Genomic DNA, 23329 nt, shown 5'->3' on the forward strand with positions numbered 1-23329 from the left:
GTTTTAATGGCGGATGCGGAGCGGATGCAGCGCGGAGCCACGGCGGGTCCGCGATCCGCCTTCGTTGCGGATCCGTCACTGCGAGCAAGTGGACGCCGATACGGGTCCGTTTCGCGGGTCCGTTCCGGAAGCCGCGATACCTCCGCGGTAGATCCGCCGCGGAGTCCTTTTGCTGTGTGGGTATATAAACACTCACACACACTGAATACACACTATTATTACCAATACAAGCCTTTAACTATAGCCTAGTCGATAGGCAGTGGCCCGTATTTTCACCAAATTCTCGAAAACAGTTGTTCTGTCTTTAGCTAAACATGGGTAACTATTTATCCCGTGTTTTCTCTCTTCTCTTTGAGAAAAAGCAGATTAGATTGCTTATGGGTGAGTACATATTTTTATCCACACTTTGAGTTTAAAGTCTTACAGTTTAGCCCTTGTTGTTGTTATGTTCTTGAATAATTTTTAGCCCACATGGAAAAAATTAGCATATTAATAATATGAAATAGGTCTGATTATTTTACTTATGAATCCATTGTGAAATAAATGTATATTTCTTCTCCAAGTTGGTCTGGATGCAGCAGGGAAAACAACAGTCCTTTACAGACTCAAACTTGGTGAAGTTGTCTCAACCATTCCAACTATTGGTAAGAGAAATATTATGTATTTAAATAAATACATTTGTCATGTCTAACTGCCTTATGTGGACTGTCTGATTATCAATTTTTATTAAATATCCAACTCTTTCCTCTCTAGGTTTTAATGTTGAAACCGTAGATTATAATAACATCTCTTTCACTGTGTGGGATGTTGGTACTCAGACCAAAATCAGAGGTCTCTGGAGACATTATTTTCAATACACTGAGGTAAGAGTTTAACACAAACTTGTCATTATGCAGTATGATTTTGCAGTTATAGCTTTGAAAATGGAGTGGACATTCAGTGTGTGTGTGTGTGTGTGTGTGTGATTCAGGGTCTGATCTTTGTGGTGGACAGCAGTGATCCTGAGAGGATTGAAACGGCAGCAGAGGAACTAAAAATGATGGTACGTCATCTATATCATCAGATATATTACACTAGTTCGGTATAATCACAGTCTTGTAATATTGTGTACGAGCATCAAATCCATTTGAACCTTTTCAGCTGTTGGAGGATGAGATGAGAGACGCTGTTCTGTTAGTTCTTGCTAACAAGCAGGATTTACCCAAAGCCATGACCGTCTCTGAGCTGACAGACAGACTGGGTTTACACACACTGAGAGGAAGACAGGTGAGTGAGAGACACACACACACACACACACACACAATGCAGATGAGCAGAATAGAGCTGATGATGTGTGAGGTCACATGTGTTTCTCTCTCTCTCTCAGTGGTTCGTTCAGCCCACATGTGCGGTTCAAGGATCAGGTTTATATGAAGGACTGGATTGGCTCTCGGATCAACTGTCCAAACGATAAAACACTAAATCATAACTGAATGTGTATATTATGTTTCATATTTTTTAATTTTGAGAAATTCATGGAATGTCTTTATATATAATTCTAGTTCAGTAAATTCGGTATAGTTAATTTACCACATAAAATCAATTTTGGTTCTTCTAATGTTCATGGACTTGCCCACCTTCAATATGTGCCTTTCAAATACAGAATGTATATTACTGAATTTATAAATGATGCACTACTGCTGTACTATGTATGCACTATTATTTTGTTCTACAACTGTATTTAATGTACTGTTAATGTGTTATAAGTTATGTTTGACTTGTTTTAGTGTGTGTTCTGGATGAGCTGATGTCTGCCTGTAATATTGATCTGTGCCTTTAAAATATATAGAATAAATGCTGTATTTATTTACAAACATTAGTTTCACTCTCATTTAAAATATATATATATATATATATTACAGTTTTTCTCAGTCGCTTTGGTGCATTTCTCACATCACTATTTACATTTGCACAACAGTTAGTTCAACCTCCACAACATTTAGTCATTTGTGCACATCATAGTAGCAGTTTCTCATTCCTTCCAACAAATTGCAAATGCTTTTGGACATGCATCAATTGCTTTCATACAACTCTCTGCTGTTTTATAACATTATCATTTGCTTATGTCATGTCAGTCAAAATTAACTATACTTTTGAATGCTGAATAGTCATTCCATATAAAACGAATAGTCCTCATTTCATTGCTTGAGTCATCACATACAAAAATGTTGAACTAGTTGTCAAAATCTGTCAAGTAAATTAAAAAAAATGTTTTATCTTTTTTTTAAAATATATTTTTTTATCCTAAATTGAACAATTTCTCTCAGGTGAACCTCAGCTTTCACTGATGAGAAGGGGTGTGCATGAATGATTTACAGTACTATGTATGGTGTATGTTCAGTTCCAATATGTACTGCAATATTGTTTACAGTTGTGCACAGCTCTATCCAAAGGGAGTTTATGTTTGTTGTAAATAAGGGTGTATTTCTTTTGCACAATGCTGTGAACAAATTAGAATTGCAAAGAGCATATGCAGTAAAAATGTGAAACATACATATTTGGTGTCTTGTACTCAGTTACCTCACTAAATAATGTGTAACTTTACTGTAGTTTTCAAATGGCTGTGCAAATAGTATGTGCTGTCTTGAGCATTTTCAGGTAGTGTCACCAAGATCTGACTTTTTTTGCATTGGAAAACATTTACAGAGTAAACTGCTAATGAAAACATGACAAAGCCATTTGACTATCTTGTTCAGAAACAATGGTGTCAGGACTTTTCATCTTGATGACACTGACACTTTCATTGACATGCATACTTGCTTTTGAGGAATGAGCTATCCATTTTGAGCAAGTGACACGCTTTTGCAGGTTATCAACTAGGTTTTGCAGTTTGTACTAATTGTTTTGAGAACTGCATTAACTGTTGTGCAAATGTAAATAGTGATGTGAGAAATGCACCAAAGCGACAGAGAAAAACTGTAAACAGAATAGAAAAATGGATGATAAATAGTTTTTTGCTCAGTTATGATAGATAGATAGATAGATAGATAGATAGATAGATAGATAGATAGATAGATAGATAGATAGATAGATAGATAGATAGATAGATAGATAGATAGATAGATAGATAGATAGATAGATAGATAGATAGATAGATAGATAGATAGATAGATAGATAGATAGATAGATAGATAGATAGATAGATAGATAGATAGATAGATAGATAGATAGATAGATAGATAGATAGATAGATAGATAGATGGATGGATGGATGGATGGAATAGATAGAAAGATAATGATAGAACGGATGATATAGATAGATGGATGATTAGATAGATTGATAGATAAATAGATGATAGATAGATAGATGGATAGATAGATAGAAGGATAGATGGAAGGATAGATAGATGGATAGAAGGATAGACATAAGAATAGATAGATAAATGGATAGAAGGATAGACGGAAGGATAGATAGATAGAAGGATTGACGGAAGGATAGATAGATAAATAGATAGAAGGATAGACAGAAGGATAGATAGATAAATGGATAGAAGGATAGACGGAAGGATAGATAGATAGAAGGATTGACGGAAGGATAGATAGATAAATAGATAGAAGGATAGACGGAAGGATAGATAGAAGGATAGACTGAAGGATAGATAGATACGGTCATACAAATTTGTATAATTTAACATAGGTCATAATTTTTTTTCTCTTTATTAGTTTAACAAGGTTCAAAGAAGAAAAAATAAAACAAAAGTTAAAAAACAGAACAAAGTACAAAACAAATAGGTCACCATGTGTAATAATATTTTATATCCCATTGCATTCATGAATGTTCAGCAGGTTTCAGTCTGTTTGAACATTTTAAACTAAAAGATCACACATGTGGGTAAACACAAACGATCAATCACAAACTTGATTGACGTCTGAAGTCTTCGGACTCTTCATCGGTGTTTCGTGACGTGGCACCGGTGACGTCATTTCGACCGCGTTGGAGCTGCTGCGAAAATAAGTCTGACGTGTGAAGAAACATTCGCGTTCAAACTGCTGCACTAAACACACTTCCAGCTGGACAGAGAGAAGAAAAGAGCGAGGAAAGTGAAATAAAACGCAAAGAAGAAGAACGCGTTGTTCTGCCGGCTGATGTGGACTGGAGTTTGAGCAGGTTGTTGATATTTCAGTGCTGGAAGCTGCTGTGCTAAAGCGCTAGCGGATAGTTTCACTCCTCTAAGAACTGTTTGACTTTTACACTTTTGTTGTTGTTTTTGAACTGTTTTAACATGGGTTTGACCATTTCAAGCATCTTTTCTCGCTTGTTTGGGAAAAAGCAGATGAGAATTCTCATGGGTGAGTTGGAAACTGTTTTTGTGAGTTAGCTTAGATAACTGGCTATTTTGTGTACAGTAAAAGTATATTTTGCTGTTGATATTTTCCATTAAATTATGTTTTTCAAGCTGTTTCTATACAAGTCTAATATTTTTAATGAATTAAAATGATAGTAAAATAAGTCACGTATCGTTTTAGGGTGTTTACTTTGTTTCCAAGAGAATAGGAGGAAGTATTTTATCATGCAAAGTTTTCCAAAGTGTTTGACGTGATTTGTTTCCTGTTCTCCTTCAGTTGGTCTGGATGCAGCAGGGAAAACCACAATCCTGTACAAACTCAAACTGGGAGAAATAGTCACAACAATTCCAACTATAGGTAAGATAACAGATCAAATACATCAGTCCAGACAAATGAGACACCAAAAACTTATGAATTTATGTATGAAAGATTTGCGAAGAGATGCGGTGCTAATATCCTGTAGACCAGTGGTTCTCAACCTCTCCTGCAGGGACCCCCTGACACACCATGTTTCTGTTTTAACCCTGAAATGGCACACCTGATTCAATTAATTAAAGGCTTAATGAGTCATTATTAGAGTAGGAAGTAGGAATTAGTTAATTGATCAATTAGTCAACTACTCATTAAGCCTTCAATTAATTGAATCAGGTGTGCCATTTCAGGGTTAAAACAGAAACATGGTGTGTCAGGGGGTCCCTGCAGGAGAGGTTGAGAACCACTGCTGTAGACATTATAATAAGTATACCTTCAATTAAGAGATATTCTCACAAAAACATTAATTTTAAAGTAAAATATTTACCTTCAAAAGGATATTTTGCTTCAAGGAAATGAAGCATTGAAGATTTTTCCATTGTTACATTATTTTCATGACTCATACATTGACAGGTTTTGTGATATTTGCCATTGATTTATTACCCTGAAACTCTTATCTTGATGCGAACAACTGCAAAAATCTGCATCTCTTAAATGCTAACGCACCCAACCCTGTGTGATTCCTTTAGGTTTTAATGTCGAGACGGTCGAATACAAGAACATCTGCTTCACCGTGTGGGATGTGGGTGGTCAGGATAAGATCAGGCCTCTGTGGAGACACTACTTCCAGAATACCCAGGTAAACAGATGCATGGATGTCCTCACATCACAGCAGGACGTCCCGTCACACATTAAGATAGTCAAACAACAGTGGAGTTGCAGCATTCCAGCCAAAGAATTGCTCATTCTGCCATGGCCGTTCTGATTGAGTTTGATCGTCCAGCCTTGTGAGCTGCTAGAACAACAACTACCGATGTGTAGCTATAGTTTGGCTGGATGCCGTTGATGTTCTTTGTAGAGGATGTTGGTATTTCTATTAGGATTAAGTTGAACTGGCACGGCCTTTACAAGAGTTTGATTTGGAGAACAGAACAGTTTCTCTTCTGTTCATGTAATTCTCTTTTTCTTTGCTGGATGTTTGATATTATTCATATTATGGATCATCAATTCACTCATAATGGAAAATCGACAGGTTTTATTTGTTAACATTAGAAATAACAATGAAAAATACTCATAAAGCATTTCTTAATCTTTAATGTTAATTTCCACATTTACTCATACCAAAGTCCCTTAACCTGTTAAGCTTCAAGCCCACTTTTGAAAAATCCCCAGAAATGACATACCCAAACTAAAACAGATACAGTTCATGAACCCTTTGCACTAAAAGCACAAGTATGATCTCATTTGAAAGCTGACACCTGGTTGTTTATTGTAAATGTAGAATTAATTATTGTCATAATGAAAAAAACAATTTTAAATAGCTTCAAATTTTTGTAAAGTTATTAGAAATTTATTTTTATGAAACATCTTCATGAAAATAAAATTGAAGTTGGCCCTGGAGCAATCTAGAAATGCACTGCAGCTAAAGCCACATGTCTGACCATTTTATATTTAAAATCTGAAAATGATAAGTATAAAGCTCTGTATTTAGTTAAATGTTTTTCAAGATCATGTCAAATTACTTTATTTTGATTAGACTCTATTAGCAAACTGATGTTTAGTCATCTTCTGAGTCATCTATTCAGTCTAATGTCTCTATTGTTTTGTGGTGCCCCATTCAGTCTCAGTCTCCCCTGCACACATTTACACCTCTCCAGACTGGTTATTATGGCTCTAAATATGCATTTCTTTTGTCTGCATTATAGCTACTAACGACTGGCTATTCACAAGCTATTCATAGGGTTTCAAACCCTAATTTCTTTTATCGAAGTTCTCACTAAATATTTGAAACTGGTATCAAATGCACTGAAACATTTCAGTAAGCATTCCTATTTAGAAAAAAATCATAAAACAATAACTGCTCGTGGCAGGTGCGCCTGGGCTCGCTAGCATGTTAGCTTAGCACACCATCAATACACGACCATTTATGAGATTAAAACTATGTTTGCGCTCCAAACTCACTATATAACGCAAGTCTAGTGTTTTAAATAATCTTCTGTGATCTAACTTGGCTTCAGATAAAAAAAAAAAATCAGACAGAAAATGTATTATTTAGTGTTCTGAACGATGATGAAATCTATATCGATTAGCATTACATTATAAATATAATCTATTATTATGAAATACCTGGCATGGCTTGAAGAACACAGGTAACTCAAATATCATTGCAATCATGTTTATTGTCTTCAAAACATCTTTATCTGCATGTTACAGCGATCTCTGTACTTTCTGTATCACTCAGTGACGTCCTGGAATGTCACATGACTATGGGTCTTCTTCATGATCCATATTATGGACTTTTATTGGACATAATAGCGCCCCCATGCTATTGGTATGAATGGAAAACACAGCACATCTCAGTAAGAAGCGATCATTATGATTACATCGACGCATTTGGGTATAAATTCAATAAATATTATTCCTGTCTATAGAAATATGATGTGAATCTATGAGAATATATCAATATTTCTCCACATCTGCACATTGTTGAGCTAATAGCCCTCAGGGACGTTGTTTTGTGAATCGCTGTCATGACGACAGCACGGAGTGTTTTTTATGAATGGACCAGCTGACGCTCATAATTCATATTAAAGGTATCGACTCATTTTTTTCATTTCATAACTCCTGACACAAATTAAGACATAACTGTCACTATAAGTTTCTCAGAATACAATAGTTGTCAAATACTGAATCTTGAGTCTTATATCTTTTTAATGATGTATAGTTTGTCAAGGTACAACATTAAATCTGATAGTATATTTGAACTAAATAAAAAAAAAAACGCTTCAGTGCGCCGACGCTCTGGAGAAGGTTAAGAGGTTAAAGGCAAGTGATTTCACTCGATCATGAATTACTGCTAATGAATTACTCATGAATTAATGTTAATGCTAAAGATTAACTGTCACAAATAATTGCGATATACACTCACCTAAAGGATTATTAGGAACACCTGTTCAATTTCTCATTAATGCAATTATCTAATCAACCAATCACATGGCAGTTGCTTCAATGCATTTAGGGGTGTGGTCCTGGTCAAGACAATCTCCAGGGGCCTCATGTATCAACGTAAAATTGACGTAAGAATGTGCGTTCCTCGCAAATTGATACAACCCGTCTAGCAATGGCAGCGTTGGCTTAACTAGGAATAAAAAATAAACTTCATTAATTTGGTCAGTAAAGATAAAAAAGAAAGTAATATTTTTATTCAGCAAGGACACATTGAATTTGTTTAAAAGTGAGAGTAAATGCATTTATAATGTTACAAAAGATTATAAGATTTCTATATCTGTTTGATTTAAGTTTTTATTCATTAAAGAATCCTGAAAATACTATATCACGGTTTCCACAAAAATATGAAGCAGAAGCACACCTGTTTTCAACACTGATAATACTCAAAAATGTTTCTTGATCATCAGATCCTCATATTAGAGTGATTTCTGAAGGATCATGTGACACTGAAGACTAAAGTAATGATGCTGAAAATTCAGCTTTGATCACAGGAATAAATTACACTTTCACACAGAAGACATTTTCAGTGAAATTTCGTTTCTTGCTTGCTTTAGCCATGTTCTTGCAGGTTTCTTTTGCCAAATTGGACTAATTACCATATTTAAATTAATTTAATTGGGGGAGGAGACTGGGTGGGGCGTTGTGCTCGTGCATGTGCGCTCAATTTTATGTTAATTGGGATGTACAAAGAGAATATGCGTGGGATCCTTCGTACGCAGAGATTCATACATCTGTTTTTTTTTGTGCGTACGCACATTTACAGCTTTGTCCGTACGCAATGTTTTAGTATGAATTCAACGCAAGTCTTTGTACATGAGGCCCCTGAACTCCAAACTGAATGTCAGAATGGGAAAGAAAGGTGATTTAAGCAATTTTGAGCGTGGCATGGTTGTTGGTGCCAGACGGGCCGGTCTGAGAATTTCACAATCTGCTCAGTTACTGGGATTTTCACGCACAACCATTTCTAGGGTTTACAAAGAATGGTGTGAAAAGCAGTCCTTCCAGAGTTTTTTTGTGATTGTTGCGGGCAAAAATCCTTGATTACGCGGCCCGTTTTCTTTAAAAATGCGATGGAATATGCGGGATATTTATGCAATTTTTTGCGATGAAATTGCGGGAACTTGCAAAATTGCGGGAACTTGCAAAAATTGCGGGAACTTGCAAAAACTGCGGTTTGATGAAAAAGAGGGAAAAAAAGTGAACACCCTGTTCTCACTAGGCTGCTACCTTAATGTAAAGAGTCCTTTCTTATTACTTCCTATGATAAGCAAACATACTACATCACAGAAAGTTCTGGAAATATTTTATTTCTCATCTTGTTTTATTTCAGACTGTATCGAGTGGAAATAAGGTGTGGCCCCTTTAAGAGTTGCGCGCTCCCTGTCTAACTGTCTGCAGTATTATATTGTATGTGCCATGCGCCTCGAACACCCCATGTGTGCGGGTAATTTCTGTTTGATGCTACTTCTTTTATCTTATTTTGTTCATTAAGTAACGACGTGGACGGTAGAACGTGTGACAGACAGTTACGAGTTCGATTTGGGAATAAAGTGCGAGCAATCGCCTCCGTGAGTCTGTCTGGCCTCTGCAATAACTTCAGCTGTGAGCTATCCCTATTTTTCTTCCCGACACAACGCGTTACAAGACCTTAATAAACACATCAAACTTACAAAACATTGATGAGTCAAACAAGTTCTGTAGCTTTACTAGAGGAATATGCTACAACTTCAGTAAAAATGAATAAATGAAATATTTAAAAATAAAGTGTGCTCCTGTTTTACAGCTTTTCAATGATGTTCACGTCGCGTAATTACTTCACTTCATAACGTTCCCATGGCAACAGGGGGAAGTGGCTGCTCTTGTGTGAAGCAAACGCAACATTTTCCAACTTTCTGCTAAGATATATGTGACTTTTTGGCGACGAAAATGCGGGGATTATGAAATCATGCAAGCCCCGCATATTTTGCGCGGAAATCAGCAATTTATGCGGGCGAAATTGCAGAGTATTTGAAAAAATGCGACCCCCGCATAAATATGCGGACTTTGGCTGATTTTGCATTGAATTCAGCGATCGCATAATCGCGTTTTTCTGGAGGGACTGGAAAAGGGAAAAACATCCAGTATGCGGCAGTCCTGTGGCCGAAAATGCCTTGTTGATGCTAGAGGTCAGAGGAGAATGGGCCGACTGATTCAAGCTGATAGAAGAGCAACTTTGACTGAAATAACCACTCGTTACAACCGAGGTATGCAGCAAAGCATTTGTGAAGCCACAACACGCACAACCTTGAGGCGGATGGGCTACAACAGCAGAAGACCCCACCGGGTACCACTCATCTCCACTACAAATAGGGAAAAGAGGCTACAATTTGCAAGAGCTCACCAAAATTGGACAGTTGAAGACTGGAAAAATGTTGCCTGGTCTGATGAGTCTCGATTTCTGTTGAGACATTCAGATGGTAGAGTCAGAATTTGGCGTAAACAGAATGAGAACATGGATCCATCATGCCTTGTTACCACTGTGCAGGCTGGTGGTGGTGGTGTAATGGTGGGGGTGATGTTTTCTTGGCACACTTTAGGCCCCTTAGTGCCAATTGGGCATCCTTTAAATGCCACGGCCTACCTGAGCATTGTTTCTGACCATGTCCATCCCTTTATGGCCACCATGTACCAATCCTGATTATTATTTGATAAATTTGACTCTACCTGTAGCACAATTTTAGACGACATAGCACCTCTGAGGATAAAACACCAAAAATCCATCCCTGAGCCCTGGGTTAATAATACTACTCGAACCCTGAGACAGATATGGAGAAGGGCGGAGAGGAAATGGAAAAAAGATAAATTACAGATCTCTTATGAGATGCTAAAAGACTCTCTTTTTAAATATCAAAAAGAGTTGAAAGTGGCCAAAGCAAACTATTTTTCTATTCTCATAGATAAGAACCACAACAATCCTAGAGTTCTTTTTAATATCATTAACACTGTTACAAATCCAGCTGTGTCTATCTATCCTAATGAGTCAGTGGCCATGTGTGAGCGGTTCTGCAAGTTCTTCATAGATAAGATAGCTGGTATTAGAAATAACTTGCAGCTGACCACTGGTAATCCCGCAGGTCAGTTAAAGTATACCGGAATACTCAGTAAGTTTACACCAATTACAATGACTGTTTTAAATGACACGGTGAAGCAGTTAAAACCTACAGGGTCACCGTTAGACACTATCCCTGCACGACTAGTGAAAAAAGTGTTCAATGTAATTAGTACGACACTTCTACACTTCGTAAATAAATGCCTTGAGTTGGGAGTGGTCCCTGAGCGTTTAAAACATGCTTCTGTGCAACCCATACTAAAGAGGCCAAATCTAGACTCATCAAATCTATCGAATTTTAGACCTATTTCACATCTCCCATTTTTAAGTAAAATTTTAGATAAAATAGTTCTATGTCAGCTTGAAACGTTTTTGAATGAAAACAAAATTTATGATATATTTCAATCTGGCTTCAAAAAATTTCATTCGACAGAAACGGCCCTTGTGAAGGTGCTTAATAACATTTTTTTGGCCACTGACTCTGGCGATTCGGTAGTACTGATACTCCTGGATTTAAGTGCTGCATTTGATACGATAGACCACAATGTCCTGATTTCACGGTTAGAACATACAGTGGGCATTAGAGGCCCAGTCCTACAGTGGTTCCAGTCTTATCTTACTAACAGGAGTTTTTCAGTTAATATTAATAACTACCGATCTGCACCAGTAAAGTTAACATGTGGAATTCCTCAAGGCTCCACACTAGCTCCAATATTGTTCTCTTTATACATGCTTCCGCTGAGTACTATCTTTAGAAAATATGATTTGAACTTTCACTGCTATGCAGATGACACTCAAATGTATTTTCCTCTTAACCGCGGAATGACTTTAGAAAAGATGGCCAATTGCCTTGGGGATGTGAAAGCATGGATGTCGCTAAATTTTTTGAGTTTGAATGAGGGCAAGACTGAGGTTATAGTGTTTACACCTTCCAGTGTACATGATACAACAAACATAAATCTGGGTATCCTGACTCCATATGTTAAGCCTTTTGTTAAAAACCTGGGAGTGATACTGGACAGTGGCTTAAAGCTGGATAGACAGGTCAATCAAGTGGTGAAATCAAGCTTTTACCAGCTTCGAACCCAGGCAAAAATTAAGTCTATTCTCTCAGTCTCGAACCTAGAAAAAGTTATACATGCGTTCATCTCTACCAGGCTGGACTATTGTAACTCAATTTATATGGGGATCAGGGAGTCATCCATCAACCGCCTCCAAATACTCCAGAATGCCGCTGCAAGAGTCCTGACAGGAACTCGGAAACGAGAACACATAACTCCTGTCCTCAAGTCTTTGCACTGGTTACCAGTGCGCCATAGAATTACTTTTAAAGTTTTATTATTAGTATATAAGTCGTTAAACGGGATGGCTCCATCGTACCTCACGGACTTATTGACTGTCCATCAACCACCTAGAGCTCTTAGGTCTGCGAACCTAGGCCTTCTGGTGGCTCCGAGAACTAAACTTAAGACTAGAGGAGACAGGGCTTTCTCTAGTGCTGCTCCTAGACTCTGGAACAGCCTCTCTCCAGAAATCAGAGCTGCACCAACCCTGCTTATCTTTAAAGTGAGATTAAAGACATTTTTATTTGACCTGTCGTATGCAAACTAAAGGTTGAAGCAATTGCCCTGTGGTTGTTTTATTTTAATTTACTATTTTCTGTGTACAGCACCTTGGTCAACGGAAGTTGTGTTTATGTGTGCTTTATAAATAAATTGAAATTGAAAATTGAAATTGAAATCCTCTGATGGCTACTTCCAGCAGGATAATGCACCATGTCACAAAGCTCGAATCATTTCAAATTGGTTTCTTGAACATGAAAATGAGTTCACTGTACTAAAATGGCCCCCACAGTCACCAGATCTCAACCCAACAGAGCATCTTTGGGATGTGGTCAGGGTACGAAATGAACACCCGCCAAGCGCCAAATGCGGGTAGATTTTCCGTTTAGCGAATAAATCTCAAAAGGCTATCCGCCCCACTGGCGGGTGAATGTTCATACCAAAATAGTAATGTCACGAGTTAACGTTAACGAGTCCTCTTATCGATGCTCCTGCTCCAAAGATAATTTTTTGTCCCGCCATATTCTTATTTGATCTGTGAGTAATGTAGACGACAGTAGTGCGTGTGACAGGGCGGAACTGAAGCACGAGCAGAGAGAGAGCCCCGGTCGCGCGCGCGCACTCTTTCTCTTAGCGCTGTCTTGCTCTCTCTCCTTGTTGTCACATATAATCAAAATAAATCAACACGATGGTAAAAGGTCGGAAGACCATAGTTTCATGTGGAGCATTCGGATATATTTTTTCCTGAATTACCGCTGGGTGTGAATTGTGCTAAAATACCTTATCTTCTCTGAAGCGTTCTGCACATTCAGCTGACATAAACCACACTTTAAATAAACGAAAAAACCTATCCAGTGATTAAATGTTTTCTGTGTTGACACAAATCTTGTGGGATGTCCTAGCTGCCGGGATAATCACACAACGCGAACACATCCGATAATGACACGTCCAATTCGCGAACTAATGACTCATTTGAACCGATTCATTTTAATGAATGGTTAAAACAACTGATATTTCCAGTCCTTCAGTTACTGATCGGATCAGTCAGAGTAAATGGAGTAAAAAAAAATAGGCAGAGTAAAACTAAATATTTTTTTTGAAATAATTATAATATATTATTATTGCATATATTTTATTAAATACAATTAATACATTTAATTTGTACAGAACTATTTTCATATAGGCACCACCACAAAAATATTATTTTAATGTGTGTAAATTGTGTAATATGTGTGTAAATAAAAGTAAAAATGGAAAATAATAGACCAGAAATATGACAAAAATGTTTAAATATAGCCTATATATAAATTAATGTATGTGTGACGCAAAAAGGCTGTTTATTATTTTGGCCGGTAAAAAATATGCTTGGCTGGTGGATTTTTTTCATCTACCAGTCCCCGTGGCAGGTGAGCCAAAAAGTTAATTTCGGACCCTGGATGTGGTGGAACGGGAGCTTCGTGCCCTGGATGTGCATCCCACAAATCTCCATCAACTGCAAGATGCTATCCTATCAATATGGGCCAACATTTTTAAAGAATGCTTTCAGCACCTTGTTGAATCAATGCCACGTAGAATTAAGGCAGTTCTGAAGGCGAAAGGGGGTCAAACACAGTATTAGTATGGTGTTCCTAATAATCCTTTAGGTGAGTGTATAATATAATAAACATTATTGTAAAATAGGCCCATATGGTTTACTTTAATGCTGTGAAAATTAATATTTATATGATTATAATATAATATAATTTAATCTGATATAACCAACAAACCCTCATTTCATATGAAGGAAGACCTTTTGACTATCTTTGTGTACTTTACAACAGTGTTTTATTTATTTATATTCTTTGGTAAAAAATGTGATTGAAATTTAAACTGCAAAATTATTGTGATTATCTCAAATAATTATATAATAGTCTGAGTCTGACACAATGTGATGCAGATTTGTGTGCATGCAACGTGTATGAAATTAGTCTTTTGTGCTTGTGCTTTATATTTTCTGACGGATGTTTTCACTCTGAATGTGATGCGTTTTGTTGTTTCTTCAGGGTCTGATCTTCGTTGTGGACAGTAACGATCGCGAGCGAGCACAAGAAGCAGCAGAAGAGCTTCAGAAGATGGTGAGGAGATTAAAAACATTTCTGGGGCAGTACAACACATGAGTAACTATTAAACAGGGTTCCCGCGGGGTCTTAAAAAGCCTTAAAAGCATTGAATTTATTAATTTGTAAATAATACCTTAAAAAGACCTTGAATTTTGATGTCTGGGTCTTAAAAATTGTGCTGTATGTAACTTTTCCGTATTGTATTTTTCCTCAAAAGTTTCATTTGTCAACCACGATTATTATGATTTTCGATGTTTATTGTTCAGGGGTCTCTCAGTTCCCCATATTCCCAGCATGGAATAAGTAGCTAGATAATGTTAAAAAACAACTTAACATTGTTCGGCAAACTTTCTTGTGGCCTTCTGAAATGTTTTTATTTTTCACACCTGCTTGGCTTATCATCTTTTACCCATTCCACATTTGAAAAATAAATGAACACAAGTTCAAGGATTTTGTTTTTCTTTGCTGGTAGGGACGTGAAATGGGTATTAATACTTTTTTATATAAATGGTCTTAAAAAGACTTGAATTTAACTTGAAGAAACCTGTAGGAACCCTGTTAAAGTGCCGCTATTAGGCTTTACGAATATTACCTTTCATGCAGTGAGTAATATTGTTTTTTTGTGAATGTAAAAGTTCTACAAACTGCAAAAGTTTTAAAGATCAAACTGCACGATAAATAAAGTTCGTCTCGATTCTGAACTGCTGAAACGAGTCTTCAGCAATTCCAGACTCACTCCCTCTTTGAGAAATGAGATGATGTGCAATGTATATTATGAGAAAATGTAAATGTTTTTTGACCCCGGATGCATATGAACCTATTGTAGCAGACCTCCAAAACAAAACTAGGGAGCTTTAAAATAGCATAATTGGGGCATTTTGACAAAACGATTGCTTTATTGTGCACAGATCATCAGTAAATGTGACGTGTTTATGAGTAGTTCTGTTTCAAAATTCAACAGCTTCAGGAAGATGAACTGAGAGATGCCGTCCTGCTGGTTTTTGCTAATAAACAAGATTTACCAAATGCAATGCCCATCAGTGAGATGACGGACAAACTTGGATTGCAAGCACTCCGAAGCAGAACTGTGAGTAAGCTTGATGTGCAATATTATTATAATAGTTATGCATAATTATAAGCTCCATTTAATTTTGGTTATTATGATGTATTTACCTTTGAGCAAATACATGAATCAGATACGTGTAATATGAAGTTTCATCATTCATTTAAATGCCTAATGTATCTGTTATTAGAGTTGTCAAAAAGTACCGACTTTGAATTTTAAAAACGTGACGCTTTGAGCGGAATCGTAAACGCCTCTGATTGTAGTCGCGCGCTCATGGGATTTGTGTGTGATTTGTCACAGGTCTGTGTATGTTTTGACAACTCTGTATGGAAGTAAAATAATGCCATATGTTTTTGAAATAGGACTGGACCCGAATATTCGAATATTCGTTCGGTGGGTTGGTATTCGATTTGAAAATGTGACATTCGAATATTCGTGGGGGTTTTTTTGCACACCTGGCAACCCCCTCGAAACGGTTCTCATTCGCGCTTGAATATGTTTTACACTATAAAATCTGGTGAAATATAATACTTAACATATAACTTCGTCATAGCTACTTAATAAATATATTTGCTTGTACTTGGACTACTAAAAGTGTTCCTGCAACGGGAGTATTCTCTGGCTAGAGCGCAGAGCAGCGGAGTGTGTGTGGACAGAAGAGCATGCCTGAGCTTGTGTTTTGGGTTAAGCTGCGTTGCTTTGACATTGTGGAAAATAGAATAATAGAAACAAAATGTATTATCCTTTTTACACGTTATTATCAATCTAAAATAATCTACTGCGAAATATAGGAGACTGAGATTTTACTGGGACGTCACAATTTCGTTTTTATTTATTTAAATTTCGTTTTTATTTATTTAAATTTCGTTTTTTATTTATTTAAATTTCTTTTTGTTTATTTAAATTTCGTTTTTCTATATTTAAAGTTTGTTTTTATTGATTTAAATTTATTTTTTATTTATTTAAATTTATTTTTTATTTATTTAAATTTCGTTTTTCTATATTTAAAGTTTGTTTTTATTGATTTAAATTTATTTTTTATTTATTTAAATTTATTTTTTATTTATTTAAATTTCGTTTTTATTTTTTATTTATTTAAATTTCATTTTTTATTTAGTTAAATTTAGTTTTTCTATATTAAAATTTATATTTTATTTATTTAAATTTCGTTTTTATTTATTTAAATTTATCTTTTATTTATTTAAATTTCGTTTTTATTTATTTAAATCTACCCTACTTTGTCAGTGAGAAAAATATTATAAGACTATACCTTATTAAAAATATTGCATAAGTTAAAAGACCTGTGTGTGTGTGTGTGTGTGTTTTATATCACTAGTGCAGTGTCCGTTCTCGGAGCATATAGAGGCGCGCCGCTTCTTTATTTAAATCTACCCTACGTGTCAGTAATTTGTTAGTGAGAAAAATATTAGACTACCTTATTAAAAATATTGCTTAAGTTAACAGACCTGTGTGTGTGTTTTATATCACTAGTGCAATGTTCCTGGAGCATATAAGCTCTGCTCGCGCTTTTCTGCAGTTTATTGAAAGTTTATTAATTCTGAACGTGTCGCGTCTCGCCTGTCTATATCTATATTGCACCAAATACGACACTGCACTCCCTTGTGAAGTCGTTTGGATGAACGGTTCTCGAAATAATCAAAATGCAAACGGACAGACAGACAGATATTATGTAGAGATTCCGAAGCTTCGAATATTCGATGTTCATTACTACCGAAGCTTCGAAGCTCAAAAAATGGTATTCGGACCAGCCCTAATTTGAAACAAAAAAGCCTGTTGAATTGCACTACTTGAAAAAAATAGGCATTGCATTAACCATGCTTGGATTTTAATGCATTGTATTTTTAGGGCTTGCATTTTTTTATGGGCTGAAATTCAACATGGTTAAATATTTAAGTTGTGAATATTTCAATTCAACCAGTTATATATCTATAATTGGTAAGAATATGTTAAAATTGACCTTTTCACTCTCTCTTTATCAGTGGTATGTCCAGGCGACCTGTGCGACTCAAGGGACTGGTTTATACGAGGGATTAGACTGGCTTTCCGAGCAGCTCTCCAAACGCTAAACTGCACTTCCTGTTCAAACAGGATGTGTGCTGTTCCAAAGGACATGATTAGTGGATTGATCTGTCACAGAAGCTGTTCATGTACCATTTTCAATGGATTGTTACCAAAAATTCACCTGCTGATGTCAATCTTTGGCAGTGCATTTTAACATTTTATTTTGATTCGTTGCACCTTTGACCTTGACTGACATTTCTCCCAGATTCATTCCTCTTGATGTATGTAGCCATATATAATCTTATAGATTTGACCAAAGTATGAAAACTACTACATTTGTTAAGGAGCTCTTGCAGTAGCCCTGGATTTTTTGTTACAGTAAGTGTACTGCAGTACGCCCTAGACTTAACATCTGTACTTACACATCAAGCATTAATAATGAGATTTTTTTTTTTTAAAAGCTCTAATTTTTTCATTCCAAATACATCGTTCCCAAACGTTTGCATGCCATACATCCAAGGAAAGATTCTCAGAGAAGCATGCATTTCATAAATAAAAGATTGTTCTTATAATAGCACACTTAAGAGATTGGCAATGCATTGATTTAAGCATTAGTTTTAACGCTTTTAACATGCATAGGATTATATTAGGAACTGGTCTGACGTTGTAAATAAGCAGCCTTTTTATTATGTATGTAATCACAATTGCCTTAAATGCGCTGTGCTTTACTATGTGATCGCACTTGCCTGACCTGCTTTTGATTTACCATTTAAATTGAGAATAAACCTGTTCAGAATATTTAAGACCATAATCAACTGTTTTTATTCCCAGCTTTTGAAAATATTCAATGCTAGGAATCTTCTAGCTGTTCCCTTTTAAAATGCATAAAAACATAATGAATAAAAGTGTGAAATGCATCACTTGTATGGTTGTGTATTAACAAAGGCTCATAACCTGTCGCTTTTGAAGAAAGAAATGAACTGTCATCGTTTAATGCTTTAAAGAGTCATGAAACCAAACAATTATTTAAGTTAAGTTATTTTTCTGAACCATTTTCATTCTTCCAGTTTGAAAAGCAAAGTTTAAGCAACATCACAAAATTTAGTGAAGAATTTAAAAACAATCATTTTTAAATACCGCTTTTAATATCTCCAAGTCAATAGTCATTTGATAAATGTCACACAATAATTCATCATCATCATAAATATTAAATTGTACAAGTGAGAATGAACCTATATATGATAAATACAAAGACAATGCTGAAATGAAAATCTGATCATTTAAAAGCTCAAATTGTTTAGTTATAATATGGTCCAAGTAAACAAATGCATTTGATGATTGATGTGCATGGACACATTTGAAGCAAATGTTAGTCAGTTGTTCTCCACTTGAGGTCACACACCTGCGCGATGTGATCAGACGGGTGCGAGACGCTCGGCAGGGCCAGAGAGGTCGTGACCTCCTCGTGACTAGGCAGAGGAATGACCTGCTCCACCTGTAGCACATGCGGCTCCACAAATATATAGTCCAGACACCCCTGGAAGCCGCCGACGTAGTTGGTGTAGGCCGGGACCCCACAAGCGCTGGCCAGCTGGAACGGGTTAGTGAGTCCCGCCTGGATCTGCTCTTCTGGGCCATTGGAGGCCCAGTCGTCATGATTCTCCGAGACGGATCCCTGACAGACGAGCTGGAAGAGGCCGGAGGAGGGCGTGCTGTTGAAATCCCCCGCGAATATAAGCCTGGCTCCGGGATGCTTCTCCGTCACCACCTGCTTCATGTGCTTCAGGGCCACAGCCATCTGGACCAGTCGAATGTTTCCTCCTGGAAACACAATCGAACGTCATTCCCTTCACGTTCACGGTCACCGTGATTTTGCCAAGTAATGTAAATGTAGTCCTTACCCAATCCCTACCCCTAAACCTAACCCTACCCTTAACTTTTCCCTAAAATCAGAGGGTAATGATAGGTGAATAACACTGATGTTTAAGTACTTCACCCTGGTTCTAAGCCTAAACTTGACATAAACTGTAAACTTGTCCCTCAAATCTGATTGGTTGATTGGAACAAATAAATAAACAAAGATGTTGATCCAGGAACATGTGGAACTTGGTGAAATCATGTTCACCTTCCATTCACATTGAAGCTCACCTTTAATATTATCAAGGGGCAGCATGTTTATACAAAATACAGGGTTCCCACGGGTCCTTGAAAGTTTGCGAATCTGAATTAAAAAAAATAAAAATCAAGGCCCTGGAGAGTTTTTGACAATAAACATACATGGATACAGGTCCTTGAAAGTGCTTTAATTTATTTTGTGCAAGGAGTTTTCTGGAAAAAATTCCATATTATTTGTATTTTATACAAATATTTATATTATTTAAATTATATTATAAATATTTAAATTAATATTTTGCCAACACTTCATGGCCTATCATGCATACTAGCTTGCTTGATTTACGCGTTACGTTTAGTGTTTCCCGCGTGAGGTACTTTGTGTCGTACGTTTGCCATGACGTTCACGTGCGCACAAAACTACTATGATGGAACCTCAACGTTTGTTGTCGGACACAACAAATGTGTCCCAACATTAAGTCCTTGAATTTGAGGGTATTGGACCTGGAAAGTCCTTGAATTTCAAGTTAACCGAGGTGTGGGAACCCTGAAAATAGCAGAGGGCCTAAAACAGACCCTTGTGGCACTCCATAATTTACTGATGTTAACATGGATCATTCCCTGTCTAAATAAAACAATATGGTTAAACTGAATTGAATTAAAATCAAGTCATTCCATTCACATTGATGCTTACCTTTAGGATGCCAGTACAGGTGTGTGTTTCCGACACACAATATCCTTGATGGGTCGCATAACGACTGCAGAATGGTCACCTGAGAAATTGGGCAAGCGATGCATTTTTGTTGGTTTTGCATAGATACAATTTGAAGCAAGACAAAACAAGGATTAAAATAAGCTAAAAATGAAGAAAAGAATCAAAATAAAGAAATACTTTTGGGTGAAAAAATTAGAGAGAAAAAATAAATAAATAAAATTAACATTGAAACAAATTAAATTAGATTAAAATAAATAAAACTAAGAGAAATGCCATCACATAAATAAATAATACTTGAAATGTTACTAAAATAGAAAAATAGTTAATTTACATTTTAATAAAGGTTTTACTGATTTTTTTATTAAATAAATGCAATCTTAAGGGTAAAAGCTTTTTTTTATGACTATTAGTGTATATAAAAAAAAATGTTAAATATAAATGAGATATATATACACATAAAATAAATGTACTTTTGTTTCTTCTTCATTAAACCAAGCTTAAGCTAAATAATAAAAAATAATAAATCCTTAACCCCGATCCAGTAAATCCCAAACAACTGGAAAAGTCTTGGAGCCCTTTTGGACAATGGGAGTCAAATCATTGATTTAAGGTCTTTAATCTGTTGCAGTGAAATACCTGCAACACTGTTGACCTGGTTTCGATCTTCTCTTTCAAGCTGGGATTGGTGGACACTTTCTCCAACAGTTCCCGATGAAGAGGATCAGCCGTCAAGGCCTCTCTCAGCACGACATCAAACTGCTCCAGCAACTTCAACTTTGACCTTCTAAAATACGTCGCCAGACCTTCGTACTGTCTTTCCTTGATTTTGAAAACCCCTTCCAACCCAAAAGCATCCAACGCAGGAGATAAACTATCTAAAAAAGCACACTTATCCACCTCCTGGAGGCAAATTATATCAGCGTTGTACCCTGACAGCTCCTTCTTGATCAGATTCTGCCTGTAGTCCATTTCTAGGGCGTATGGTGCACAGTAAGGGTACAACACCGTTTTGGAAAGCTCAGTCTGAGCGTAGACGTCAGCAAGGATGTTATAAGACACAACCCTCAGTGAAGAATCATCGGTGAGCTTCTGAGTGTAAATGTGCCTGTTGTCAAAGGTACACGTTCCTGGACCGGCTTCAACTGCACCTGAAGACACCAGTTCCTTGGGTCCCCCAAACTTGGATCCATTCCCTGGTGTGCATTTCAACATCACCCTTAAACCAATGTCTAGATTAGATGGCGTAAACACACGTTCATGTCCTGCCTCCCTCCAGCAGTCTGGATCTCCTCTCATTTGGGCATTCGGTGAGCTTTCCTTGAGCCATATGAACTTACAGTCCTTGAGATCTCCAAACTCTATCTCCAGCTTGGGAAAAACTGGAAACCCGGACATTAGAGACGATGGCAGCTCGGATACAGTGAATGTTGGAGGGTTGCGTTCCACTTTGTACTTCAAATCCCCCACATGAAGCACAGCCCCATCCAGCCACGCATCAGAGTTCACAGTCTCCACGGACACGTGATCTCCATTTACACACAGACTGATTTGGGGTTTATCCACTTCCGGAGTCTCACTTTTCCCTTTGTTTTGCTTTAATCTTCTCGCTTTGCTTCGTGTTTTGATGATGCCGGACGCTATTCGAGACAGAACTTTCCCTAACGGTTCTGTTTGCTCGCGCAGCATCTGTTTATTACTGCCGTCGAGATTAAACGAGATGGTCAGTTTGGACTCACACGGCAAACATCTAACTACGCATCTCTCCATATTCATATCAAACCGGGCGGTAAAGAGATTTCTATGGGTTGGGATTGAAAAGTGGGGAATATAACGGAAAAGTAATAATTTACTTGCAAATGACACGCGACTCAACATGAGGACCTTGCGAGAAACTACCGGTGGCTTCCGTGATCGAAAACCTTCCTGATTATTCATAACACTAGATTCGACACGTTTTAAGGCGAATTGGGTGAAATTAAATGTTCTCTTTAATCCCACTGCAATTAAATCCTTTATTATATTAATAAACTATATCGCGATTAACGTGCTGTGTCCTCGAAAACGATTAGTAACGAAACCCCTGATCTCAATATTATAATAGTATCCTTATCATTCGGAGAACTAGATTCGTTATATTTATTTCTGTTTTAAATTATTTTTTGTAGATGTTGTTTTACTTTCCTTTGAATTAATACTTTATTATATTAGAATATTACTACACCATTTGCGTGGTATCCTCTAAACCAGGAGTTTTCGAGCCGTTTCTGTGGAAGTGCGTGGAAGTTTAGAGGAAAAAAACGGTGTAAAAACAAACAAACGAATGAATAAATATAAAAAGATTAAAATAAGGGAATACAAATTAGAGTAAAAAAGCAATAACAACATCCAACAGTTAAGTATGCTACTATAATACGTAGAAAAACACATACAAAACATGAATATAATCATATTTATAATAATTGGCATAGTATAAATTGGCTATTTATACAATACACTATATATAGATGTCCTTTAAATGCTATGATCTAAGATCCCCTCTATAAGCTAGAATTGATACGAAATCGTGAATTTTAAAGGGATAGGTCACCCAAAAATGAAATTTCTGTCATTAGCTATTTACTTACCCTCAAGCTTTTCTAAACATGCATGAAGTTCTTTCTTGTGTTGAACATAAAGGAAGATATTTTGAAGAATTTTGGTAACCAAACAGTTTCTGGTCCCCGTTGACTTGTATAATACAGAAAAAAAATACTATGGAAGTCAATGGGGACCAAAAACTGTTTGGTTACCAACATTCTTAAAAAATATCTTCTTTTGTGTTTAGCAGAAGAAAGAGCCTCATACAGGTTTATATAACAA

At 36.6% G+C, this 23329-nt stretch overlaps 3 protein-coding genes across 3 annotated transcripts; 2 read left to right on the plus strand and 1 right to left on the minus strand.

The window, feature by feature from the left end:
* The first annotated feature begins 270 nt into the window (after nt 1–270).
* Nucleotides 271–1458, plus strand: LOC130071468 (ADP-ribosylation factor 4-like). The gene is made up of 6 exons (XM_056236312.1): nt 271–381; nt 564–644; nt 754–863; nt 971–1042; nt 1141–1266; nt 1367–1458. The coding sequence occupies exons 1-6, from the start codon at nt 315–317 to the stop codon at nt 1451–1453; spliced, it is 543 nt and encodes a 180-aa protein (XP_056092287.1). The 5' UTR covers nt 271–314; the 3' UTR covers nt 1454–1458.
* Nucleotides 1459–3969: 2511 nt separating this feature from the next.
* LOC130071466 (ADP-ribosylation factor 4-like) lies at nt 3970–17981 on the plus strand. Its single transcript, XM_056236310.1, has 6 exons — nt 3970–4329; nt 4603–4683; nt 5328–5437; nt 14499–14570; nt 15517–15642; nt 17622–17981. Exons 1-6 carry the CDS (start codon nt 4263–4265, stop codon nt 17706–17708), a joined length of 543 nt encoding a protein of 180 aa, XP_056092285.1. The 5' UTR covers nt 3970–4262; the 3' UTR covers nt 17709–17981.
* A 959-nt stretch (nt 17982–18940) lies between these two features.
* pde12 (phosphodiesterase 12) lies at nt 18941–22417 on the minus strand. The gene is made up of 3 exons (XM_056236301.1): nt 21107–22417; nt 20450–20528; nt 18941–19464 (listed from the first exon to the last, which is right to left on the minus strand). The coding sequence occupies exons 1-3, from the start codon at nt 22403–22405 to the stop codon at nt 19013–19015; spliced, it is 1830 nt and encodes a 609-aa protein (XP_056092276.1). The 5' UTR covers nt 22406–22417; the 3' UTR covers nt 18941–19012.
* Nucleotides 22418–23329: the final 912 nt, after the last annotated feature.

Source organism: Rhinichthys klamathensis, unplaced genomic scaffold (assembly GCF_029890125.1).
Source record: "Rhinichthys klamathensis goyatoka isolate OS25496 unplaced genomic scaffold, OSU_Roscu_1.1 h1tg000444l_1, whole genome shotgun sequence".
In the NCBI taxonomy this organism is placed as follows: Eukaryota; Metazoa; Chordata; class Actinopteri; order Cypriniformes; family Leuciscidae; genus Rhinichthys; species Rhinichthys klamathensis.

What these genes read in the sequence shown, in the direction of transcription:
- LOC130071468 (XM_056236312.1), top strand. Translation starts at nt 315, where the DNA reads ATGGGTAACTATTTATCCCGTGTTTTCTCTCTTCTCTTTGAGAAAAAG. An exon ending in CTCAACCATTCCAACTATTG is followed by an intron (nt 645 to 753) that starts GTAAGAGAAATA and finishes TTTCCTCTCTAG; the next exon opens with GTTTTAATGTTGAAACCGTA. An exon ending in ATTATTTTCAATACACTGAG is followed by an intron (nt 864 to 970) that starts GTAAGAGTTTAA and finishes TGTGTGATTCAG; the next exon opens with GGTCTGATCTTTGTGGTGGA.
- LOC130071466 (XM_056236310.1), top strand. Translation starts at nt 4,263, where the DNA reads ATGGGTTTGACCATTTCAAGCATCTTTTCTCGCTTGTTTGGGAAAAAG. An exon ending in GCAGATGAGAATTCTCATGG is followed by an intron (nt 4,330 to 4,602) that starts GTGAGTTGGAAA and finishes GTTCTCCTTCAG; the next exon opens with TTGGTCTGGATGCAGCAGGG. An exon ending in CAGAAGAGCTTCAGAAGATG is followed by an intron (nt 14,571 to 15,516) that starts GTGAGGAGATTA and finishes AAAATTCAACAG; the next exon opens with CTTCAGGAAGATGAACTGAG.
- pde12 (XM_056236301.1), bottom strand. Translation starts at nt 22,405, where the DNA reads ATGAATAATCAGGAAGGTTTTCGATCACGGAAGCCACCGGTAGTTTCT. An exon ending in CCAGGTCAACAGTGTTGCAG is followed by an intron (nt 20,529 to 21,106) that starts GTATTTCACTGC and finishes CCAATTTCTCAG; the next exon opens with GTGACCATTCTGCAGTCGTT. An exon ending in CCTGTACTGGCATCCTAAAG is followed by an intron (nt 19,465 to 20,449) that starts GTAAGCATCAAT and finishes TTGTGTTTCCAG; the next exon opens with GAGGAAACATTCGACTGGTC.